Source organism: Drosophila guanche, unplaced genomic scaffold, assembly GCF_900245975.1.
Source record: "Drosophila guanche unplaced genomic scaffold, DGUA_6, whole genome shotgun sequence".
In the NCBI taxonomy this organism is placed as follows: Eukaryota; Metazoa; Arthropoda; class Insecta; order Diptera; family Drosophilidae; genus Drosophila; species Drosophila guanche.
Window position 1 is genome coordinate 2,006,108 of NW_022995757.1, and position 20,957 is coordinate 2,027,064.

A 20,957-nucleotide genomic window follows, 5' to 3' on the forward strand; every position below is an offset into this window, starting at 1 on the left:
ACGTACGTTTGTACTCGGCCACGGCAATTAACATATCCTCCCGCCGCCTTTTCTGCTGAGAAGCTTCTTCTTCGGCTTTCTGAATACGCTCGCTGAGAGTCAGTTTACGTTCTGGCATAACTTTCTCTGACTTTTCCTCCCCAGATTCTAGAGCCACCACCTCATACTCTGGCTGTGCCTGCTTCTGGGCATCTTTCTGTTTTTGATGGATCATAAATGGATTATCATTGGAGGCTCAAAGTTTTTGCACACTTACATCGTTGTCATTGGTCGACATGATGAGTAGTAATATGGAAAGACTTTTCCTTTAATATTTCGTGTTCCAATCAAATCAAAGAATCTGTTGACTCGACTTCGCAGATCGTCGCTATATCTTACTTCTAATGTAAACGTTTACTCTCTTTTTTTCTTTTAGCTCCGTGTGTGTGTAATTTATTATATTCCAAAATAATATTTCAATAATAAGTTCAGTTTTCTGTGCTTGCTTTTCTTTACTGACTGGTTTGGTTTTGGTTTGGTTTGAGGTTTGAGCTGCTTAGATCTTCGATTACAACAAAATATGCAAATGGCCTAATGTATGTCACGTAGTGCTCTTTGCAACTCACTTCAAACTGTGCTACAGATAATACATGTAAGAATCTATCTGAGTAGCTCATTTGCTGATAGGTTGACCCTGAAAGATACTCGGTAAACTTGAGGATTCAATACCAGCTCCGGTGCTGTCTCCTGTCTAGTCACGCTGTAGTAGAGTCTAGTCAAAGACCAGGCGATGCTGGTACAAAGAAATCAACTGCATGGGACACACGAACAGTGTGTCAGCAATGGCTGATGCATGGCAGTGCCTGAGATATGAATATTCGTATGTATTTTTGAGAGGGAAACACTTGGCTCAGCAGTATAACATGATGTGGTAAGGAAGAATCAATCTAACTGTTTGAATACTAAACTTAGTTAAGGGATTCTTAATAATAAAGTAAGATGATAATGTCTGCAAACTTAATTTTAATCTCATAAATATTACGTTTCTCTGTAAAGTTATGCGCTGTTGATTGCTCTATTGATATTGAGATTACTCAATCTGTCCTGGCCAAGTTCAATAGTTTCCCATCAATACTCTATAGATAAGCCAGCGAATATTCCTTAATCCTTTATCTGCTGCTTTCTACGATAGATTGGGTTTCTGAGTACCGGGGGTATAGACATGAATATCAGGTTGCAAGTAGGCAACAGTTTCCCCTTTTGCGAGTATCAGCGGATGTTTACGAGTAATGGAGACGGTAACCCCACACCAATGGAAAATACAAATCGTTTCGCAGAATTTTCCATTGAATGGTGCGATTATTTGTTTAACTTCTTGAAATTCCTTGGACCTCGTTCGCTTCAGTTATAGTGTCAAATAAAAATAAAACACGCTAAACTTTGTTAGTAGATATATTTATTTGTATTTGATTTATTTATCGTTTAATTTCGATTACACGCAATAAGCTTATTTGATAATAAGTATCTTGTATCTTGTGGATTGTGATTGAGAGACTTCTACGTTTTGTTTTATATTTTTATTACTGGATTGCCTACGCTAAGGATTAAGTACATTTCCGGTGAGTGTGTCTTGGACGGATTAGTATTTCGTTAGGAGCAAAAAAAAATTAGAATAATAATATAATATATATACATATGTATATGTATATGTATATGATTAAGGATAGGGAGGATAATCGTGAAAAGTATTAATTGGTACCCCCTCTGAAGGGTTGACCATTGGAAGCCCGCATATCATATTTGCTGTGATTCTTCTGACCTTCTGCCGCTGTCGTCTTGTGTGTTCAATTAGGAAAGTGTTGCAGTTGCAAGTGCCCCACACATGTCTGCATCTTCTAGCTCTATTCTGTAGTAATACTTTTATTTCAAACCTGTGAAAACCCTACTCTATGGGCTGTCATATACTTATGTCATAGTATCAAAAGTGTACGTAGATCATTTCTTTTCTCTTTTGTGCATGTGGCAGTTGCTGGATTTCTGGACTCTGTATATACACCACATTTTGTATATATACATTAGTAACTAGAAAGTACTAGAGTACTCCACAGGGGGCAGGACATAATATTCTAATACAAATATAAAAAAAAAGGCAGCAACATACTTCCTCCTCCTACTCCTCTGTCTCTCTCTATTCGCATTGTGACAAAGTATTTCAGATCTTATACGAACTATTATCTAAATTGGAAATTTACCCCATGCTCTCTCTCTCTCTCTCTCTCTCTCTCTCTCTCTCTCACTCTCTGACTCTCTTTCGTCGCTGGAGCTGGGTGTTTCAGAACACAAAAGTTTCGTTTGATTTTCGCAGTGTTTTCAATTAAAGCATTTCCACGGCTTAGAAATCAATTAATTGAAGCTCTATCCTAGAGTCTCGAGTCTCGATCCTGTTCCGCTTTGAACTGACATTTTGTGGGGGTCTCTGTGTTGCGAGCTATTTATTTTGAATGTCAGGCAATTGTAATTGGCACGTTTTGTTTGTTTGTTTGTTTGTTTGTTAATTAGTGTAAGAATAAAGTCGTCTACGACCTATGGAATGTGTGAACCATGGATTGGCTTGCAGCGGAGCTCGAGCAGAAGGGCCCAGACACCCCCCACCCAGTGTGATGTGGACGCGTCCTACGCCTTCCTGCTGAAGCTCCCGCGCAGGGGCTTTACCCTACCGTCTAACCGGTACGCTGGTGTTGTTAATAGAAGTGACTACTCGAAGGAAGGCTCTGCTCGTCAGTGGTCTACCACTTGCGCGGCGGCATGGGCAGCTCCTTCTCGGCATGATAGACACTGCGATGGGTCTCCACATATTCCCTCTGGGATTGGGTCTGGGCCACAACTCGCTGCTCGCCGGCTGCACGTGCCGAGGCTATGGCTAGGGGCTGCAAGATAATCACAGAATTAGCTAAGGGTAATCAAGGGAGTAGAGTGGATCCAACCTGACGTGCTCGACGAGCATGTGGTGTGCCCTCTGGCGAGGAGATCTCAATCTCGAGGTCATCGGGAGCGGTCCAGTGCTCGGTGAACTCGCTGGCGGATCGTGCCAGCGAGGGATGACTGAGCGAACGATGGAAGGACCGTCGGTCCTCGTCGTCATAGTACTGCATGCGGTAGTAGCTGCTCGCATCGCTCACATTGTCCAGCTGGTCCGCCTGTGGACGGCCAAAGTCCACCGTCACCTCCGACATGGAACGGAAATCGTTGTGGTCCGTCTGGTAGGAGGTGCGCGAACTGCGCCGCGATCGCTGCATATTGAAGGGTCCCACCGGCTGGCCGGAGTGCGCCTGTAACGGCAGGCCGGGGTCGTTGCGTATGGTGCGCACACTGGAGCCACCATCGCTGTCGTATTCGTAGAGCGTCGGCAGGGAGCTGCGACGGGAGCGTGTGTCCCAGGGCTGTGGTGGAGCCTTCTTGCCGCCGCGCCTGGGCAGGCGCATCTCCACATCGGTGTCATCGTCGCTGGGTGGGGCCAGGATGCGAATGATGACGTCCCATGTCTGCGGCTCGAACATGCGCTCGTAGCGCGTATCCTGGCGAATGCGCTCGAAGTCCTCGCGCACCACAGCCTCCGTGAGCATTGAGCGCAGCGTCGACTGTGTGGTGATGATCTCCTTCCACTTGGCCCTGTCGTCGTAGCTGATGTTGTAGTTGTTGTTGTGCACAGAGCTGGTGTCATCGCCGCCGGCCGACATCTCGGACATTTCGGGCTCCTCGAGTATGCGTATGAGCACATCCCAGTTGGGCACATCCATGTCCTGGGGCGGCACCTCAATGGGCTTCATGTTGCCCACCAGCTCGGGGCTGGTCAGCTTCAGCTTGTTGTCGTGGATCTGCGATGGGGGCTCCGCGGGCGGCAGCGACAGCTCACTGCGCTCCATTTTGGGCGTAAGTGTCAGGCCCGAGGCGCTGGAGATGTCCGAGAAATTCTCCCACAACTGCTGCTCCCGCTCGCTGGGATAGTTGCGGACCTTCACATCGAACTTGGGATCCACGGGCGGTGCTGGCGGTGCCACCGGTGGCAGTGGGGCCTTCGGCTTGCTCTTGTACTCGGTGACCCTGCGCTTGTGGCTCTCAATGTCCTCGATGGTCTTCTTCTCGGTGACGGTGCGCAGATAGACATCGTCCACCGTGTGCGAGGTGACATGCGGCAGGGGCTGGGGCTGGGGCTGGGCCTGGGGCTGGGGCTTGGGTGGCACTGGCACAGCGGCCACTGCCATCGAGTGCGGCAGCGGCTCAATGGGCACATACTCATCCTCGTAGTAGTGCATCGAGTCCACGGTCCTGTCGGGCGCCTCCGAGGACAGATCGGTGATCTCGCTGGGCGCCCGTGTGCCGTCGGTGTAGTCGGACCAGGTCTCCGGGCGTCCGTCCACCACCTCGTGATGGGTGCGCGTGTACACGGAGAACTTGGGCTCTGCCGGCGGCGGCTGCTGTGGGGCCGGGTGCAGCTCGGGCACATACGTGAACTGCGACTGCATTGTCTCCACCTGCGGCGGCAGCGAGTCCATGGTCATGATGCTCTCCCGATCCTCGTAGGCCTCCATAATGGTCGAGAGATTGTTCCGATCGGGTCGCAGCGTGGCCACGCTCTCCGTGTCCGAAGTCACGGGCGAGGGTACTGGCGGCGGTGACTTCTTCACCCGCACCTGAACATCGAACTTGGGAGAGCCCTCCTGCAGGGGTATGGCATGCCGGGTGGTGATGGCCGCCGTTGTGACCACAGCATTGGCCACGGGCATCTCCTGGGCCGGCGCATAATGATCGCTGTAGATGCTGGAGGTCTCCTGGACAAAGGCACGGTTCTCGAAGCTGCCCGCCGAGCTGAACGGCAGCGACCTCGTGTCAATCTCCTCGATCTCCGAGTGCGACTCGCTGGGATAGTCCGAGGGTATGAGCGCACCCTCGCTGCCCGATGATGAGTAGACGGCCTGCAGGGCGGCATGGGCACGCGGTATCTTGACGCCCTCGAAGACGCTGATGTTGCCCACGCTGCTGCCACTCAGTTTCGTGATCTCGGAGCCACTGCCCATGCTCATGGGCAGGCGTCGCACCACCGGTATGGGTCGGCTGCGCAGGCAGTAGTAGGAGACGGCCAGCCCCAGCAGGAGGAGTGTCAGGAACATAATGGCACAGATGATCATCAGTATTTGGATGCTCTTCAGCGGCGGCTGCAGCACAGAGCTGGTGGCAATGGGATTGAGGCTGCCAAAGGACGAAGGAGGAGACACATTAAGGGTCACGAAAGCTCCAAGGATGCGCTGTTTAAGGGCTACTCACATTGGTGCTGGCAGTGCGGGTGGCAGCGAGGGCACTGGCGGTGGATAGCGGCAGACAATTGTGATGATCTCGTCCCCATCCATCTCCAGATTTGCATGGAAGCGCACAATGATGTTGTTGGTAAACACACGTGTGGGATTCTGTGGGCGGCAAAAGACACCTTCATTCGGGAACATTCCTCCTTTATGGAGAGGGGAGGGAGGGATGAGGCTTACCTGTATAGTGCCACAGCCCTTGAGGGGCAGCTCGAGGCGATAGCTAAGCGCCCCCTTGCCACTGACGCGGCACGCACTGCTGCGATCATAATCAGCCTGAATGATGCCATGGAATGGATCGTTAAACTTGAGATCAACCTGCAATACAAAATGCCATATCAGTGTCAGTGTCAGTGTCAGTGCCAGAGTCGGAGGGCTTGGGTTAGGTCGGGACTTACCTGCATGGAGCCAGCGGCGCAATTAAGCGCTGCTTTGGTGCGGTTCAGAAATATCAATGGGCTGATGTCGTCCAGTTTGGTTACCTACACAAAACGGACAAAGACAGAGAAGCCGCAAGACAAATTAATCATTTTGGATGGTGCCATGACCCAGCACCCAGCACCCCAGGATTCGCAATGTGTAAAAGCGTGGGAAGAGAGTGTCAAGCGATGCTCTCCCACCCACACCCACACCCACACCCACACACACACACACTCCACATTCACTGATTAGCATATTATGTAAGCTAGTCGTACTCCCCATGACTGCGCTTCCTATTTTTGCACGCCATTATAATACCTTATACGGATGGGATGGGATGGGATGGGATGGGATGTTTGTCTCGAATCTGAATCTGTGGCTGCTTCAGGGGAAACTCCCAGGGCCTCGAGACTCTCCATTGTTTTGTTTGTTTTTTTGTTTTGTTTTTGGGGCCAATGTGGCACAAGAGAGCGTGACAGCAGGCCACACAACAACCACGTATGTAGATGGACCTACACACCTAAATACGAGTATGTGCATACATTGTGGAGCCCTACAGTAGGTTGTCAGAATACTCGAGGAGGTGCAATTGGGTATGCTTCCCTGAGATATTTTAAACAGTTTACAATTAAAAGAGCTCTTAGGTTTAATTATGAACAGAAACCAAAACGCACACCAAGATAAATTCTTACAGAGAGCTCTCAATACCCCCCATTGAAGCTACCATTAAGTCTTTGACTTCTTTGAATCTAGACTCATGTTGCACACAAAGACACTTTAATGAAGCCTCCCCTAAGATAACTCTTTCTTTTGGTTTGACTTTCTTGGAGCTAGGAAGCTGCTTAGCCTCCGATTAGCCGACAAGGGCTTCTTACGTATAGATTAACCCTATTCATTTATGGGGTCTTAGACTGGCTTAGACTGAGGCTTAGGCTTACCTTGCCGTCCAATGTCGCCTCCTCGGGCAGACCGTTTGTGGTGTAGTTGCCGCTATCGCCGTGTTGCACGTAATTGGATTGGGCCGCAGCCTGTCCGCTGCAGATAAGCAGCAGCAGAGCCGCCATTAAGCAGCAACGATTGCTGCTGCTGCTGCTGGCCCACAATGGCCCCAGGTCCGAGTTCATTTTGGTAACGTGGTATCCGCGTGGCTAACAGAGAGAACCAGAGACTGGAGACTGGAGACTGGACACTGCAACTGCAACAGAAGAGACCACAAACAAAGAAAATGCATAAACAATTAGCAAGAAGCAATGGAAATCGCAACAGACTGGACATACAATATAAATACACTATATATTTTGTAAAAACGAGAGTGCATTCCTAGAGAATTTTATTGAAATATATTTAATGGAAATACTTTGCATATTTTGTTCTCTCAGTGTGGTGGAAGGTGGTACAAACATTTGAATGGCTCTAAAGATGATAACAATGAGAAATTCTTATTCTAATTATATGGAATGCTTTGGGTACCAAGTGAAATCAGGTAAATAATTGTTAAACCCTGGTGACATAAAATAGTTTCCCTGTTTTTCTGCCTTTAGTTGAGGCAAATAATTGTTCAATCTTTTGACTCCTTCACTCGGTTCGACTCGTTTCATTAAAAAGCTCAGAAATATCAGTGTTTCCCGCCCTCAGAAGCTTGAAATATTTGCTGTCCGGTTACGGTCCACCTCTCCATAGTGTTCACTGTAGTTTGTTTTGAGCTATGGATAGGGCTAGGCGATCGTGACGCAGATGGAGACAGCAGAGTAGGCCGCAGTTGCAGTTGCAGTTGCAGCTGCAGCTGTGTGTGGTGCAGCTGTGCACAATTGTGGTTCGGTTGCAGGCCGAATTGAACCCACTGAATAATGGCCAAAAATGGGGTCTCTGGTCGTCGATGTTTGATTTATCTGCTGGCAAATGGCCCGCACGCAGCTGCTGTCTTTTTGGCTGGCCCCCGAATTTAGATCAACCAGAAAAGTTGCAATTTCCTAGCGGATGTGGGGTATACAATGATGTATGCATGTAAAAACATATGCATGTGTGTGTGTGTGTGTGTGTGTGTGTGTGAGAGTATCTATGAGCACAGGTATGCCGTTAGGTCGTATCTGCGAGCATCTCTCCGTCAGCGGCCGCGGCCTGCCTCGCCCAGAGCAGCGGCCTTCTGTCAACGACCTTCGTGCCAAATATTTTTGCGTTTAAACAGCAACAACAACAATGAGATACAGAAGATACAAAGATACACAGATATGTACATGTGTGTAGGTTAGAACCAATTTTCCCTTTGAATTTGGTTCAGAGAGCTTTCTCTCCGAGGAGTGTCGATAGCTTGGAGCTGAAGTTGAAGCTCAAGACTTGGGGGCTCCGTTCGATGAAGAGGCGAACCAACAACAGATGTTCCAATGTCAATGTCAAGAGATTGATAGGTCGCCCAAGCAGAAGACCAAAGATTGAAGACTGACGACTGTAGCTCTTCGAGCGGAGGCTGTCGCAAATTTATACAGATATGTATGGGATGGAGTGGGGCATCCACTTACACAGGCGACGGATCGATGGATCATTGGATGCTGGTTATGGTGCTGAACGTAAGTAAGTATTGCATAAAGGCAGAGCAATCTTTGTCATACGCAATACGAAAGACTTGGCGAAACGAGGCAGACAGACGGATAGATATACATATCGATGTCGAAGTCGTTGTCGTTGTCGATGTCGTTGCTCGCAGACCAATAAAGCGAGACAACACCTACGACAATTTTGCCATATTTGTCAGGTAGAGTTGCCTTGAAGCGGATCTCCACCTACCCCTCCTCGGTCCGCTGTCCGTTTGACTGCATTTGCCACAAGACACGATACTCACTCTCGCACAAAAGCCAAGTCGAATCGAGTCGAGTCGAGGCAAAAAGCAAAGACAGCAGCAAAAAGTAAAGCAAAGCCAGCAGCGCAGACATGGCTCTTTGCTTTGTGGCTTAAATTCTACTTGATTTGAGTTAACCATTTTTCGCCAAACAAGTTTTTCAGCCAACACACAGATGCACACATAAGCACAAACCCGCACACACACACAGGGACACAGATATACGGGGCGAATCTTTGAATGTACGTAGGAGAGCAATTTAGACAGCCAGCCCCAGCAAAAAGGTAAGACGACCAACAGGGCCAGCCAGGTGGGTAACCAAAGAGTGGGGCTAATGACAGTGCCTCCTTCTCTGGCTGCGACTGCAGAAAGTGCAACTGCCACAAAGATATGGCAGAGACTATGAGACAGAGCCAGAGACAGAGAGTATGAGAGAGAAATACCTAAGATTTGTCAAGGTTGTTGTCACGTATCCACCAGGCCAGGCCAGGCCAGTCCAGTCCAGTCCAGGCCAAGCCAGGCCAAAAACATATGTACATATTTTCGTTATCATTTGCCAATGAGTCATGGCCATAAAGGTATCTCACAGAAGCCTGGCTTCATATTAGAAGAACTTGTTTTGATCAGCAAAATGATCAGCGAAACGATTGGACAATTCATTTGGAGTATGACATTCTGAAAGGCAAATGGCATATGGTATCGTTTATGATAATAAGAAAGTGGTTTGGCGAATCCCTGCCTGGGATGTGTGTGCAGCTATAAGAAAATAGAATTATGAACTTTGATTAAAAGAGCACTCGAAAGACTGACGTGACAGGCAACTATGAGTCATGTCACAAAATTGGATGACAACACTCGCAGACAGAGAAAGGTAGAAACACTCGTGGGACATGAGTCAATATGTCATCACTTCTTGAAAGAAACAAAATAGTGATTTACTAGCAAGGGGCAAGGGGTTCTACAATCAATATATAATACAAAGATAGTTACTTCCTTATAGGAGGAAACATCAATCATATGTTCATTCTCCTTTATATTGAGTGATTCTGTGTAACATTTCGCATACGAGTATGTAGTTTCAGAAATACGTGACACCTTGAGACATTATGGGCTACCGATCGTGTCGCCTGTCATACACTATCATCACCCCATCGAAATCTTGTGTCATTTATCTGGTATTTCAGTTAATGGTTTTTTGTGCATGTCTAACTCTGTTCCTAACTATAGTTTTTTCTGTTGCTTAAGCTCACAACAGACATTATGCAATTCTGTGCAGATGCGATCATGCGTTAAACTTTATAGAAAGGCATAAAATCACATACATACAAAGAGAGATAAGTACCACATGAATGTATGTATGATTTTTGTATCCTTCAATTATCTCAAGTCACGCAGAATTAGCCTAAGAGTTCCAGAGAGTTGGCATTTAATTAGGGGATTAGAGTTATTTCAGGTGTATGGAAATTTCGGTTACACACACATAAACACGATGCCCAAGAATGATGCACATTCATATGTATGTACAGGTAATTTTGTAGGTATAAAAGATACACAGAGGTGTACACCCATACATCGGTACATAGGTTTTGCTTTGTCGCTCCGTCGAATAACGAACAAAACTGGTATTTTTTTAACTTGTTGCTGCTGCCTTGCCCCATTCCACTGCCCACTGGCACCCTCCCCCCTACCCACGATGTGAGCTCTGGTTTAATGATTACGCGACGCGGTCGCTGCTGTTGCTGCTGTTGCTGCTGCTCCAAAGTTGACGGAAAGGCGCCCTGAGTGCTGGAGTACAGCGTCAAGTATGTAACGCTGCGCATGCGCCCAGTCTCTCACTCACTCTCTTTTTCTCTCTCTCTTTCTCTCTCTCTCGCTTTACCCTCTCCCAAAAGCCGTTTGCCTAATCGGCGGAGGGAGTAAGCCTCATGCGTAAGCCCAAGTTACAGTGGGTACTAAGCTCAGGCACCACCATCAGAAGCAACAGCAGCAGCAGCAGCTTTACCATTAACAGCGCAAGCGGTGCGGAGCGGTGGTGGCTTCTTAGTATGGCGGCGTTTTGGGCAACATTCCAACAGTGCCGATGCCCACGCATTAACCACAAGTACACCCATGGCACAGAGCTGAATTGAGCTGAGGTTTGTGTGTATAAGCTGGATGGGATTATGAACGAGGGCAGAAGCTACAGTTCTGACTAGAAGGGATCACAACGCTGAGCATAACCATCACTAACCACTAAGAACTAATCTCTATGCGTTGGAATTGAAAGTTTCTTAAAAACGTAACACATATCATAACTCTATTTTTTTAACGCTTTTAATTGAAATCAAATTTTTCTTTGAATAAATTGTTGTTTGTTCATTTTTAATCAGTCTTAACTGATTCATATCATATATTTCATTGAATTCGTTTGCGTGAAAGCCAAAGAAACAGCTGACTGTATATAGAGCCTGATTAAATTGGAAATTTATAAACAGCTGCATTTTTTTGTTTCGTTCAAAGTCCCACAGTTTTCACTATCATTTAGTCAAAACAAAACTAAGTAAAGTTATGTCTATGCGCTTTCAATTTGCGTCCAATGGCAAAAAGGTAGATACACTCAAAGGAAGGTACACATCTACGAGAATACTCGCATTGTTCAACCAAAAATCTGCCACATACAAATGCGAGTTAGTAAGCGTAGTACTCAAAGAACCCTCGGTTCCTCGCTATGCCCCCTCTCCCCGAACATAATTAATTCGAGTGGAGCGTAAGAACTTGGTGAAGTGCAGCGCCAGAATCGGTAGCATCAGAAATGATTGTACACCGAAGGCAGACGCCATCGGAAATGATTTTAAAGTGATGCGGCGGAACAATAGAATTTAATGAACACATCAACTGCGATGCCATGAGGATGAGGAGAACTGTTGCTGCTTCTCTCCCATTCTCGAGTCTACTCCAACTCCAACTCCACTCCACTCCACACCACACCACTCGATACTCGGACACAATTGTGTGGCATTCTCTCGGATCAGTGGCAATTTGTTTCGTCGGGGGATTACTGTACTTTTTTTGTTTTGTTCTGTTTGGGGGAAAGCAGGCTCCCGATCGAGTCTATTCTATTCTATTCTCTGTTCTATTGTGCGGATTGTGGAATGGGGATTGGGTATTGGGTATTGGGTATTGGGGACTACTGGCATTGTCAACTATCAAACAATTGTGGGAAAAGGCGGACAGAGAGGCGTATGAGTAATACAAATTCCTGGCGATCGTTCAATCGCTGATCTCGTATGCGGACCCCGGCCGATGATGATGTATATCCAATTCCCAGAAGTTTGTGCCAATCGATAGGCTGTGTGGCGTCCAATACTAATTAGACGGAGACTGTTTTTTCTTCATGTTCGTGTGCATAGTGCGCTGCATTTGTTGTTTCAAGCCATAGGCGCAGCTAAAGACAATAAAGCTGTACAAATAGCTTAAAACAAAAGTCTTAAATATATGGTTATGGGATGTACATATTTCCTTTGGTTTTCGAAGGTTACTTCGTTGGACATGCGAGTGCGAGGGCTGCACTCTAATTGTTTGTTTTAATAATTTGTAAGCCAAAAAGAGAAGAAAAGAAAGGTAAAGCAAAAGCAAAAGAAAAAGGAAACAATGGCAACAAATGTAGCATTTTACCAGTAAACTACTAACATGAACACTGCACTTTTGTTGGTATTTTTTGTTCAACTTTTTTTGTTTGCTTTTTTTGGTTATTCTTCAAAAGCGAGAGAGATACAGAGAGATTTCGCAACGGTATTACGGGACTTGGTTTTGCTGTACCAAAAAAAAAAATAAAATTTCGAACAACAACAAAAAATATACACAGAAAACTTGGGTTTTTTTTTTTCTTTACTTTTTGTTTGTTTCGGGTCGCGCTCTGACGCTTTAGCTCTAGCCGCGCTCTGGGCCTCGATGCCTCGTTGTGTATGGGATTATTCAATGCCGATTCTGTGCGAACTACTAATGTCGCTTTACTGCTGCGGGTCTGTGCCGTGTCTTGTTGGTAACACTTGTCCGAAGCCCGAACGCGCTCTAGTGGATTACCTGCTAGCGACTGACTGGCTCGACTGTCATTCCATTCCGTACGGTGGCTCCACAGCTGCGGCTGATTCTGTGCATTCATCAATCTCTCTCAGCCAACATTACCAGAGTCGATGTCTCTCTCTCTCTCTCTTTGAAAGCCCAACGATGCGCATCGGATACACCGCCGTCAGTTGGAGCTGAGGCTGGCCCTCTACCCACGAAACCTCGACAAACGAAAGCCCAGCTCGGAGAGCTCACCACGATCGGTATCTCTAGCTCTGGCCCAAAGTATCTCTCGTCGTGTGTTGCCAAACCTGTTACGTTCGTTACTTCCCATTTTCTCTCTGTTGTTTGTTGTCCATTAGAAAAACTGAGAGTTTGCCTAAGTCCCCCCTTTTACTCTCTTTATGTCTCCTCTCTCTTCTCAGGTGGGAGAGCGCCACGTAGTCCAAACACTCTTCAAGCAACGAGAAACAAACAATCGATGCACAGAAAGCCGTCCGTCCGTCTCTCGTTTTAAATCGCGAATTATTTGCCATACAGTGAGACTTCTAAAGAGCAAACATTTTGAACCAATAAATCACAAGAGTTATCTAGTCTTCAGCTTGTTTTATTTTGTTTGTGATTTATTTTTACGGAGGACTATTAGTCCCTTGACTAATAACACTACCCGACAATATCAAACTTATCTTCCCCCAAGGAATCAAACCGACTTTTTCTGATAGATTTACTTGTTCTTTTTTTTTAAGCATTCTTCAATTCTTTTTTTTTAAACTATTATTATTATTTTTTGTATTACTATTATAAAGGTTAAGGTTGTAAAGGTCTTTGGGATTCTGAAAAGCTTCTGAAAAACTCTCTGTGGCCTTAGCTTGACGTCTGCGAAATATTAAGCTTATTTTTTATGCAATTTTCACTTTAAAAACTCAGGAAAAGTCGAAATAAATGTATCCCCTTGGTTCTTTTTTTTAATTTCTTACATTTCTAGCTGGCTAAAAAAGGATGAACTTAGAGGGTTGTAACACAAGTCAAGAAGATTCAGAAGTTTTTCTGAGAAATGTGTAAAACAAATTAAACGCAATTTCTAGTGTCTCCAATGCTCGCTAATTGGTAAACTCCATTGGCATTGTCCATATAATTAGATCTGAAACTATAAGGTTATTAGTAGTTATATTTATAAGGTAATCTTGATTGAATTTCAAGAAAAATTAAGCCAAGTTTTTAAGAACTGGACATGCCATATGAAATGTTGCAATTAAAACTTATCTTAAAAACAGTGCATAAAATTGCAAATACATTAAGGAGAAACGTTGTTAGGCGCGTCTAAAGTCGCACAAGCCCAAGCCTTCTTAAAACGCTTCCTGAAAAATTACGGAAAATTTTGTGGAAAATTAAATGAAAGTCCAAATTCGTCGCATTTATGCCTTTTTATATTTTTCTGATTTTGAAGTATTTTATATATTTTTAGCAGTATTTGGTGTTAATTTAGCAAATATCAGTGACGACGTTCGGGCATAATGTACACATCAATTACTTGATGGACGCCAGCCAACCTACCCACAAATTGTGCTGATGGACATGCTCGAGGCGGCAGAGTCGGTGCCGATCTTTTTTGAATTTCCCGGGTGGTTACAGTGTGACCATCTCGTATAGCCAGCACAAATGTGAATGGCTAAATAAAGCCCAGACTCAGACGCGCAATTTACTTGCGACAGAAAGTGTCATATGCATATTTCGCTATGTGCCCAGTATGCCCAAAGTGCCTGAGATGGAAGTATTTAATCTGCTGATCTGAGTACTCAGCTGCAAACGTCTTGCGTCAAAACTTTCTGTCGAACAAAAAAAAAGGTTGATTTTCTATCGTTTGTATGGAAAAATCGTCTCTGATTCTGTCGCAAGAAAATGTTGTGCATCTGAGTACTGGGCTTGATGGGTAGGCGCCTTTATGTTTGGTCGATTTCGTCGCGACGGGTGTAAGAATATATTTTTGTAGATATTGGATTTATTGTGACGTTGTCTATAAGTCTTCCTATTAGTCCATTTTGCTTTTGTTATCCACTCGGCTAGTATGTGCATATCGTGAAAAATATCGCCAACACAAGAATGGCGTAATCAAATGTGAATGTCAAAAACGGTAAATGTTCGAATCAAGCGGTTTCGAATTTAGCGCGTCAGTGCACGCTGTTTACTTTTTTTTTTAATTGTGAGCAATTTCCGCGAAACATGGACAAACTTCTGGAGGATTGGTCACAGTGGAATCCCATGGTCTTGGATTTTAACAACGAGCACCTTAATAATTACGCAGAGGAGTGTGGCCATAATGTGGTTGAGAAGGCACGAGTGCCCTTGAAGCCGAGCGACATGCTTCAGAAAGAGGCGGCCAAAGCAGACGCGGAATATCCGTTCTTGGTTCTAAAGAAAAAAGTTAGTTTCGTCACCAAATGTGCGGTACTAAATTTCTTTGACCAAAGCCATGTGCGCAGCATCGATATGCAGGCCAAATCGGACATATTCAAAGTGTTCTTCAATGACTTGGGGTAAGTAGGACGGACTTGCGTCTTTGCACCTTTGCTAAAAGAGCATCTCTCTCTCGTTGCAGTTCCTTGGAGGCTGCACACTCCCAACTGGAAGCATTTCCACAACTAATGCAGTTGCATCGAAGACAATTTGGCGGTGAGGAGAAGCCCAAGCCCAAGTCCAAGGTAAGCGATTCAGCCGATCCAGTTAAACTTCCAGCACTGGTGCCAACTGCTCGTGGAAATATTGATTTGAGCTCGCGCACAATACATGTATCGACCAGCGGAAATAGGCATCCGGAGTTCCTGGTTGTGCCAATCGTGGACGCAACGTCCTATAAAGGCAGCTCTCATCTGGCAATTCGAGATGCTGAGAAGCGCTTTCTGAGTGTGAAGTTCGAGTATAATTTGGAGCGCTACGGTGCCTATGTACTTGAAAGAGAATATGAAGATGAATCGTCAACGAAGCCGCTGACGATGCAGCTACGATGCGGCAGAAAATTATACATCAGGTAAGTAAAAATAAAAAACTGAAAGTCGGCCGATGCCCCGTACGATTATATGAATATTCCATTTTGCAGGAGTTCGGACTTGGATGATGTGCAAAGGGATGTGAATGTGGCGGACGATGACAGCGAGGAGCTGGATATGTCTGGATACAAGAAATGCGCAGTCTGCAACGGTTACACATCCACTGTGTGCAAAATTTGCGAAATGCCCTTTTGCGATGCATTCTGCTGGAGCATTGTATCCATGCAGCACGATAAGAAATGTGGCACGGGTCAGGAAGTGGATATAAATGATGAAAGTTTTGAAAAATTGGTACCCAAGTGTGGTTTGCCGCCAAAACGTACCCTGGTGAAGATTACAGCCTTCGAGCAATCGAACGTCGTATATGTGCGCCCGGCTGATACCCTTTCTGATGTGGCCTACAACCATGTGCTCGCTGAGGTCTGGAAGCATGGCCAAACTGTTGCCAAGCTTGACCAGCTGCCCGTTTGTGGCCAGATTGTAATCTACAAGTTCGGGGAACACGTTGTGCGGGCCATGGTGCTGAATGTGGACAATCCGAGGGATATATGCGTGGTCTCCATTGATTACGGAAGCGTTGAATACACCGATCCGGGTAACCTGTATCAGTGCAGCTCCTATGTGAGCGATTTGCCGCGCTACGCTACACCTGTGAAGCTTCGCGGTGTGCCCAGGCGCGCCGTAACACCTAATCTGCGGGAAGTTATGTACGGAATGCAAGGCTGTTCGATGACTTTTCAGCTAAGGTACCACACACGTGAGTACGACAATGACAACCACATGCAGAGGGCAGTGCTCATCTTTCTGGAGAACAATAGAACGATAAACAGTCTGCTCAAGCATGTGATAACACCCATCGAGCCCGATTTGAGTGATCCCGGACTCACTGAAGATGTAAGTAAAATGTTGTTCCATCAGAATTTTGTTATTAATATGATGGGTTTGATTTGATTGTCTCACAAAACAGATTCTGCCGCATGTGGCTGCGCCAACGGGGAAGAACACTGATTTGATTATCACTGACAATTCGTTTCTAAAGTACGGCATTATCTATTGCACACCGACAATATTGGCAGTAGAGATCACGAAAATGCAACGGGCATTCCAAGACTATGGGGAGAATATTGCCAAAGCTGACGCCTATGCCGCTCCGTAAGTGCACAACTAAGAGATAGAGAAATAGAATTCATTAATCAAAATAAATTCTATGTACAGGAAAGGGCAATTGTGCATTGCCAAGTATATGGGGAAATGGAGTCGCGGCGTTTCCATGGAGCTTGTGGGCGATGGCTATCCCAGCATCTTGTTTCTGGACTATGGAAATATCGTACCAGTCCATGTGACTGATATCCGTGCATACCCGCCACAGTTCACATATCCTGTATTGACTACCGAATATGTTTTGATGGGTAACTTGAGCGGAATGCTTCAATGCATTGCAAAGCCATATCTAATTTTATAATTTCTCTTCATCCTCTCGTGCTTAGGCTTGCCTGAGAACCTCAGCGATGTGCAGGTGGAACGTCTCGAGAGACGTCTGGCCCTGGGCGCCATTGTCACCTGCGATGAAATCGTGAAGGACGAGAACAACAAATACTCGCTACTTTTTAAAGATATCCAACAACTTGTTCTGCGATAAAAGTATAACTCTATCATTTGAGTTAACTTTTTTTCGTTAGACTTAATACACAAAATACACAAAGTTGGCGAGTAGATTCAATCAAGAAAGTATATAAGTCTTAATACACAAAATACACAAACTTAGCGAGTAGATTAAATCACGAAAGTATATAAGTCGATTTGGCTAACAATTAACAAGAAAATTTTAGTTAAGCATGGATGAGCAACTGGACGAAATAATCAGCGGGATTATGTGCACTGATAGCAGTCGCATTCGCGAGTGCACCGCCGCATTGGAACTGGCGTTTGAAAATCCGCTAACACTGTCAAGGCTCTGCCAGATACTGGTGTCACCTCGCGAGCCTCAAGTGCGCCAGTTGGCGGCAACACTGATAAATCAGCGACTCAAGAAGCTGCACCACTGGCAGTTGTTGCCGCCCGAACACCAGGCAGCCATCAAGAGCGGCATGCTGCAGGCATTTATTGGGGAGCAGCACAAGACGGTGAGGAATGCGATTGGCCAGCTCATTGGGACTTTGGTGCGTCACGAGGCGGCCAAGAACGACCTGTGGTTGGCCGACTTGCTGGCATATGTAAATCAACGTTGCAGAATGGCCGATCCAAAGGAGAGTGTGCTCGGAGCACTTCTATTTTCCACGCTGGCCGACGCCGCACCCGGTCAGTTTAACAACCAAATGACGGAGTCTTTTGAACTCTTCTCGTTTGTGCTGATGTCAGCCCAGTCCTATGGCAATATGGCCACACCCACTGTTACCAATATGATGGAGGGTATCACCGCGCTTATTCCATTAGTTGGCGGCCACACAGCTGCAGAGCAGACGCTGGCCAACGTTGTACCCCTGATGCTCTCGGCCCTGCAGACATTTGCCCGAATTGGTGCTGAGTCCGAATTGTCCTCCGGCTTTGACATCCTCGATGCCATGGCCGAGCATGCACCAAAATTACTGACTCCGCATATAAAGAGCGTCGTGCATTTCTGCCTGGAGACGATGGCCAGCAAGCTGCTCGCTGATGCCATTCGTGTGCAGGTAGTGAGCTTCGTAGGATGCATTGCCTGCGTGGAGAAGCGGGTGATCGTCAAACATAAACTTCTGGAACCCATACTGGTCGTTGTCGTGGAGATGATTTGCACTGAATCTGAATCTGAAAGCGATGAAGCGGATGCACTGGATAACTACTTCTCGGGTGCAGGCAACACTCCTGGTGCTTCGGCCACACAAGCCCTCGAAATAATGTCTGTTCACATATCGTCTGAGAAGCTTCTTAACACACTACTGCCCATTATCGATCCGGTTATGCGGAGTGGGGATCCACTGTACCGTCGCGGCGGCTACATCTGCCTGGCCCTCATCTTGGAGGGGTGCTCGGAGGCCATCAAGCGCAATAATCTGGAAACAATCTTGAGCATTATTATTAAGAGAGGCGTTGTCGATAAAGATCCTGGCGTACGTAGCGTAGCCTACTATGCCCTGGGTCAGTTCTCGGAGTATATGCAGCCCCAGGTATCTGCATTTGCAATACACATTCTGCCCGTGCTCTTAGATTTCCTGCATACTCTGGTGCTGGAGAAGGCGCTGGACCAATCGGAGGGGCCCTGCTACATGACGTATCGTCGAATGTTCTATGCTCTGGAGGTGTTCTGCGAGAACCTCGAAGACAAAATTGTGCCATACTTGCCAGTGCTGATGGAGCGGTAACTATAATTTACATTGTCTAATCTGTTCTTAGAGTAATCCCCGATTATATTCTCAGTCTGTTAGGTTGCATGGAGCAACGGAAGATCGTACAAATTCGACAGCTGGCCCTGTCCAGCATCTCTGCGGTGGCCATCGCATCCAAAGAGCATTTCTTACCGTACTTTCCTACGATTATGGACGCCCTGAAGCAGTGTCTGGTGTATGAGTGCTCAGAGTCGCTGAATCCGCTACGCATTCAGGCCATCGATACACTGTCCTCGATCTCCCGCACGGTGGGCAAGGAGAATTTCATGCATCTCGCCCAAGATACAACGCAGTTTACGCTGACCATGCTGGAGCAGGGTCCCGATGATCCGGATATGAGGCGTGCCATCTATAGTCTGATTGGAGGGCTAGCTATTGTGGTGACTGAGAATATGGCCACCGTGCTTCCGAAGATCATGGAACGGATTCTACAGACGGTGGCCACCACAGAGAATGACTGCAGGACTAAAAACGAACAGGATGATGATGTTGAGGATGATGATAAAGATGACTCTGACGATGATGAGCTGCAGGTTCAAAATGACTATCTCTTTGAGAAGGCAGAGGCCATATTAACCTTGAAGGAATTCGCTGTCAATTCGTATAAATCCTTCTCGCCCTACCTCACAAGTTCACTCGAAGCAGTCTACAAGAACATTGATCATGGTCAGGAGGTCATTCGCAAGGCATCCGTCGATGCGCTCTGCGCCTTTGTGATTGCCCTCGATAATGTGCTGGACACAGAAGGCGTTTTGCGAGCCTGTGCCATTCTCATGCCAAAGTTTTCCAAACTCATTAAGACTGACAAAGAACCGTCTGTGGTTCGTAATTTACTTAATGAGCTTGATGATCTCATCCGAGCCGTTAAGTCTGCGGCTTTTCCTACTCCTGAAGATGTAGAGATTGTTGTTGGTGCTATTGCAGGTGTGCTACAGAATAATACGGCCTGTCAGTACAGTGTGCACAGTGGCGATGTTGACGCTGGTGAGGTGGACAATGAGGAAAGCGAGTGCAATGAGGTGCTCGTTGAGAGTGCTTGCAATTTGGTGGCCACAATTGGACAAGCTCTCGATCGGGACACATTCTCGATGTGCTTTGGCCGACTGTACCATTTATTATTGGCGAAACTGGTATGTATATCAATTTGATGAGACTTCGCAGTTGCAAATACCCTTCCATCGTTTTTTCAGGGAAACGCTAAGCGAAACGATAATCCAGATCGTCGTTTCCTTGTCTACGGCGTCTTGTCCGAATGCATTCAACCACTGGGAATCCGTGTCATCACCTATTTCGATGCCCTCTGTCCCGTGTTCCTTGATGGCACCAACGACAGCAAACCAGAGGCGCGCCTGTGTTGCTTCTTCGGTCTGGGCGAACTGGTATATAATGCTGAATACAAGTCCTTTGGCTCGTTTTCTGTGATTCTGCAAGCCCTCTCCAATGCGATCGCCAGCGAGACGGATGCCTCAGTACTGGACAATATCTGTGGTGCCCTGGCGCGCCTGATTATAACCAATTTCAATCTGGTGCCTCTGGCTAATGTACTGCCTGTGTTCGTCTCCGTTCTGCCCATTCGCACTGACATAGTAGAGAATGCTATGGTGCTCAAGGCCTTCCGTGTGCTCTACGTGAATGCGCGTCCCAGTGTTGTCGATTTCATTTGCCAAATGGTTTCCATCACTCTACATGTGCTGTTCAATGGGCAGTTTGACGATTGCGAGTCCCATGTCAGTGCCCTCACCTTCATGATAGAAATTCAAAGTGAATATCCCGACCAATTCAACAATGTGGTCAACTCGTGTACGAGCGCGAATTTCTTGGAATTCGTTCAGAGTGTTTTCAGCTAAGCAGATACAAATTTTGCGAATGTGTATATTGTATTTATTTTGATAAAAACATACAATAAAAGTGTAAAATT

The 20,957-nt window shown here is 46.3% G+C and overlaps 3 protein-coding genes across 3 annotated transcripts; 2 read left to right on the forward strand and 1 right to left on the reverse strand.

Annotated features, from left to right (window-relative positions):
* Positions 1–1,442: 1,442 nt before the first annotated feature.
* Positions 1,443–12,671, reverse strand: LOC117590231. Its single transcript, XM_034282700.1, has 7 exons — positions 12,461–12,671; positions 6,695–6,951; positions 5,735–5,818; positions 5,517–5,654; positions 5,302–5,441; positions 2,964–5,226; positions 1,443–2,906 (listed from the first exon to the last, which is right to left on the reverse strand). Exons 2-7 carry the CDS (start codon positions 6,878–6,880, stop codon positions 2,766–2,768), a joined length of 2,952 nt encoding a protein of 983 aa, XP_034138591.1. The 5' UTR covers positions 6,881–6,951; positions 12,461–12,671; the 3' UTR covers positions 1,443–2,765.
* A 2,090-nt stretch (positions 12,672–14,761) lies between these two features.
* LOC117590355 (protein vreteno-like) lies at positions 14,762–17,333 on the forward strand. Its single transcript, XM_034282891.1, has 6 exons — positions 14,762–15,167; positions 15,230–15,658; positions 15,728–16,571; positions 16,645–16,829; positions 16,893–17,086; positions 17,165–17,333. The coding sequence occupies exons 1-6, from the start codon at positions 14,854–14,856 to the stop codon at positions 17,314–17,316; spliced, it is 2,118 nt and encodes a 705-aa protein (XP_034138782.1). The 5' UTR covers positions 14,762–14,853; the 3' UTR covers positions 17,317–17,333.
* Positions 17,334–17,428: 95 nt separating this feature from the next.
* On the forward strand, positions 17,429–20,904 carry LOC117590352 (importin-4-like). Its single transcript, XM_034282887.1, has 3 exons — positions 17,429–19,011; positions 19,071–20,169; positions 20,230–20,904. Exons 1-3 carry the CDS (start codon positions 17,513–17,515, stop codon positions 20,884–20,886), a joined length of 3,255 nt encoding a protein of 1,084 aa, XP_034138778.1. The 5' UTR covers positions 17,429–17,512; the 3' UTR covers positions 20,887–20,904.
* Positions 20,905–20,957: the final 53 nt, after the last annotated feature.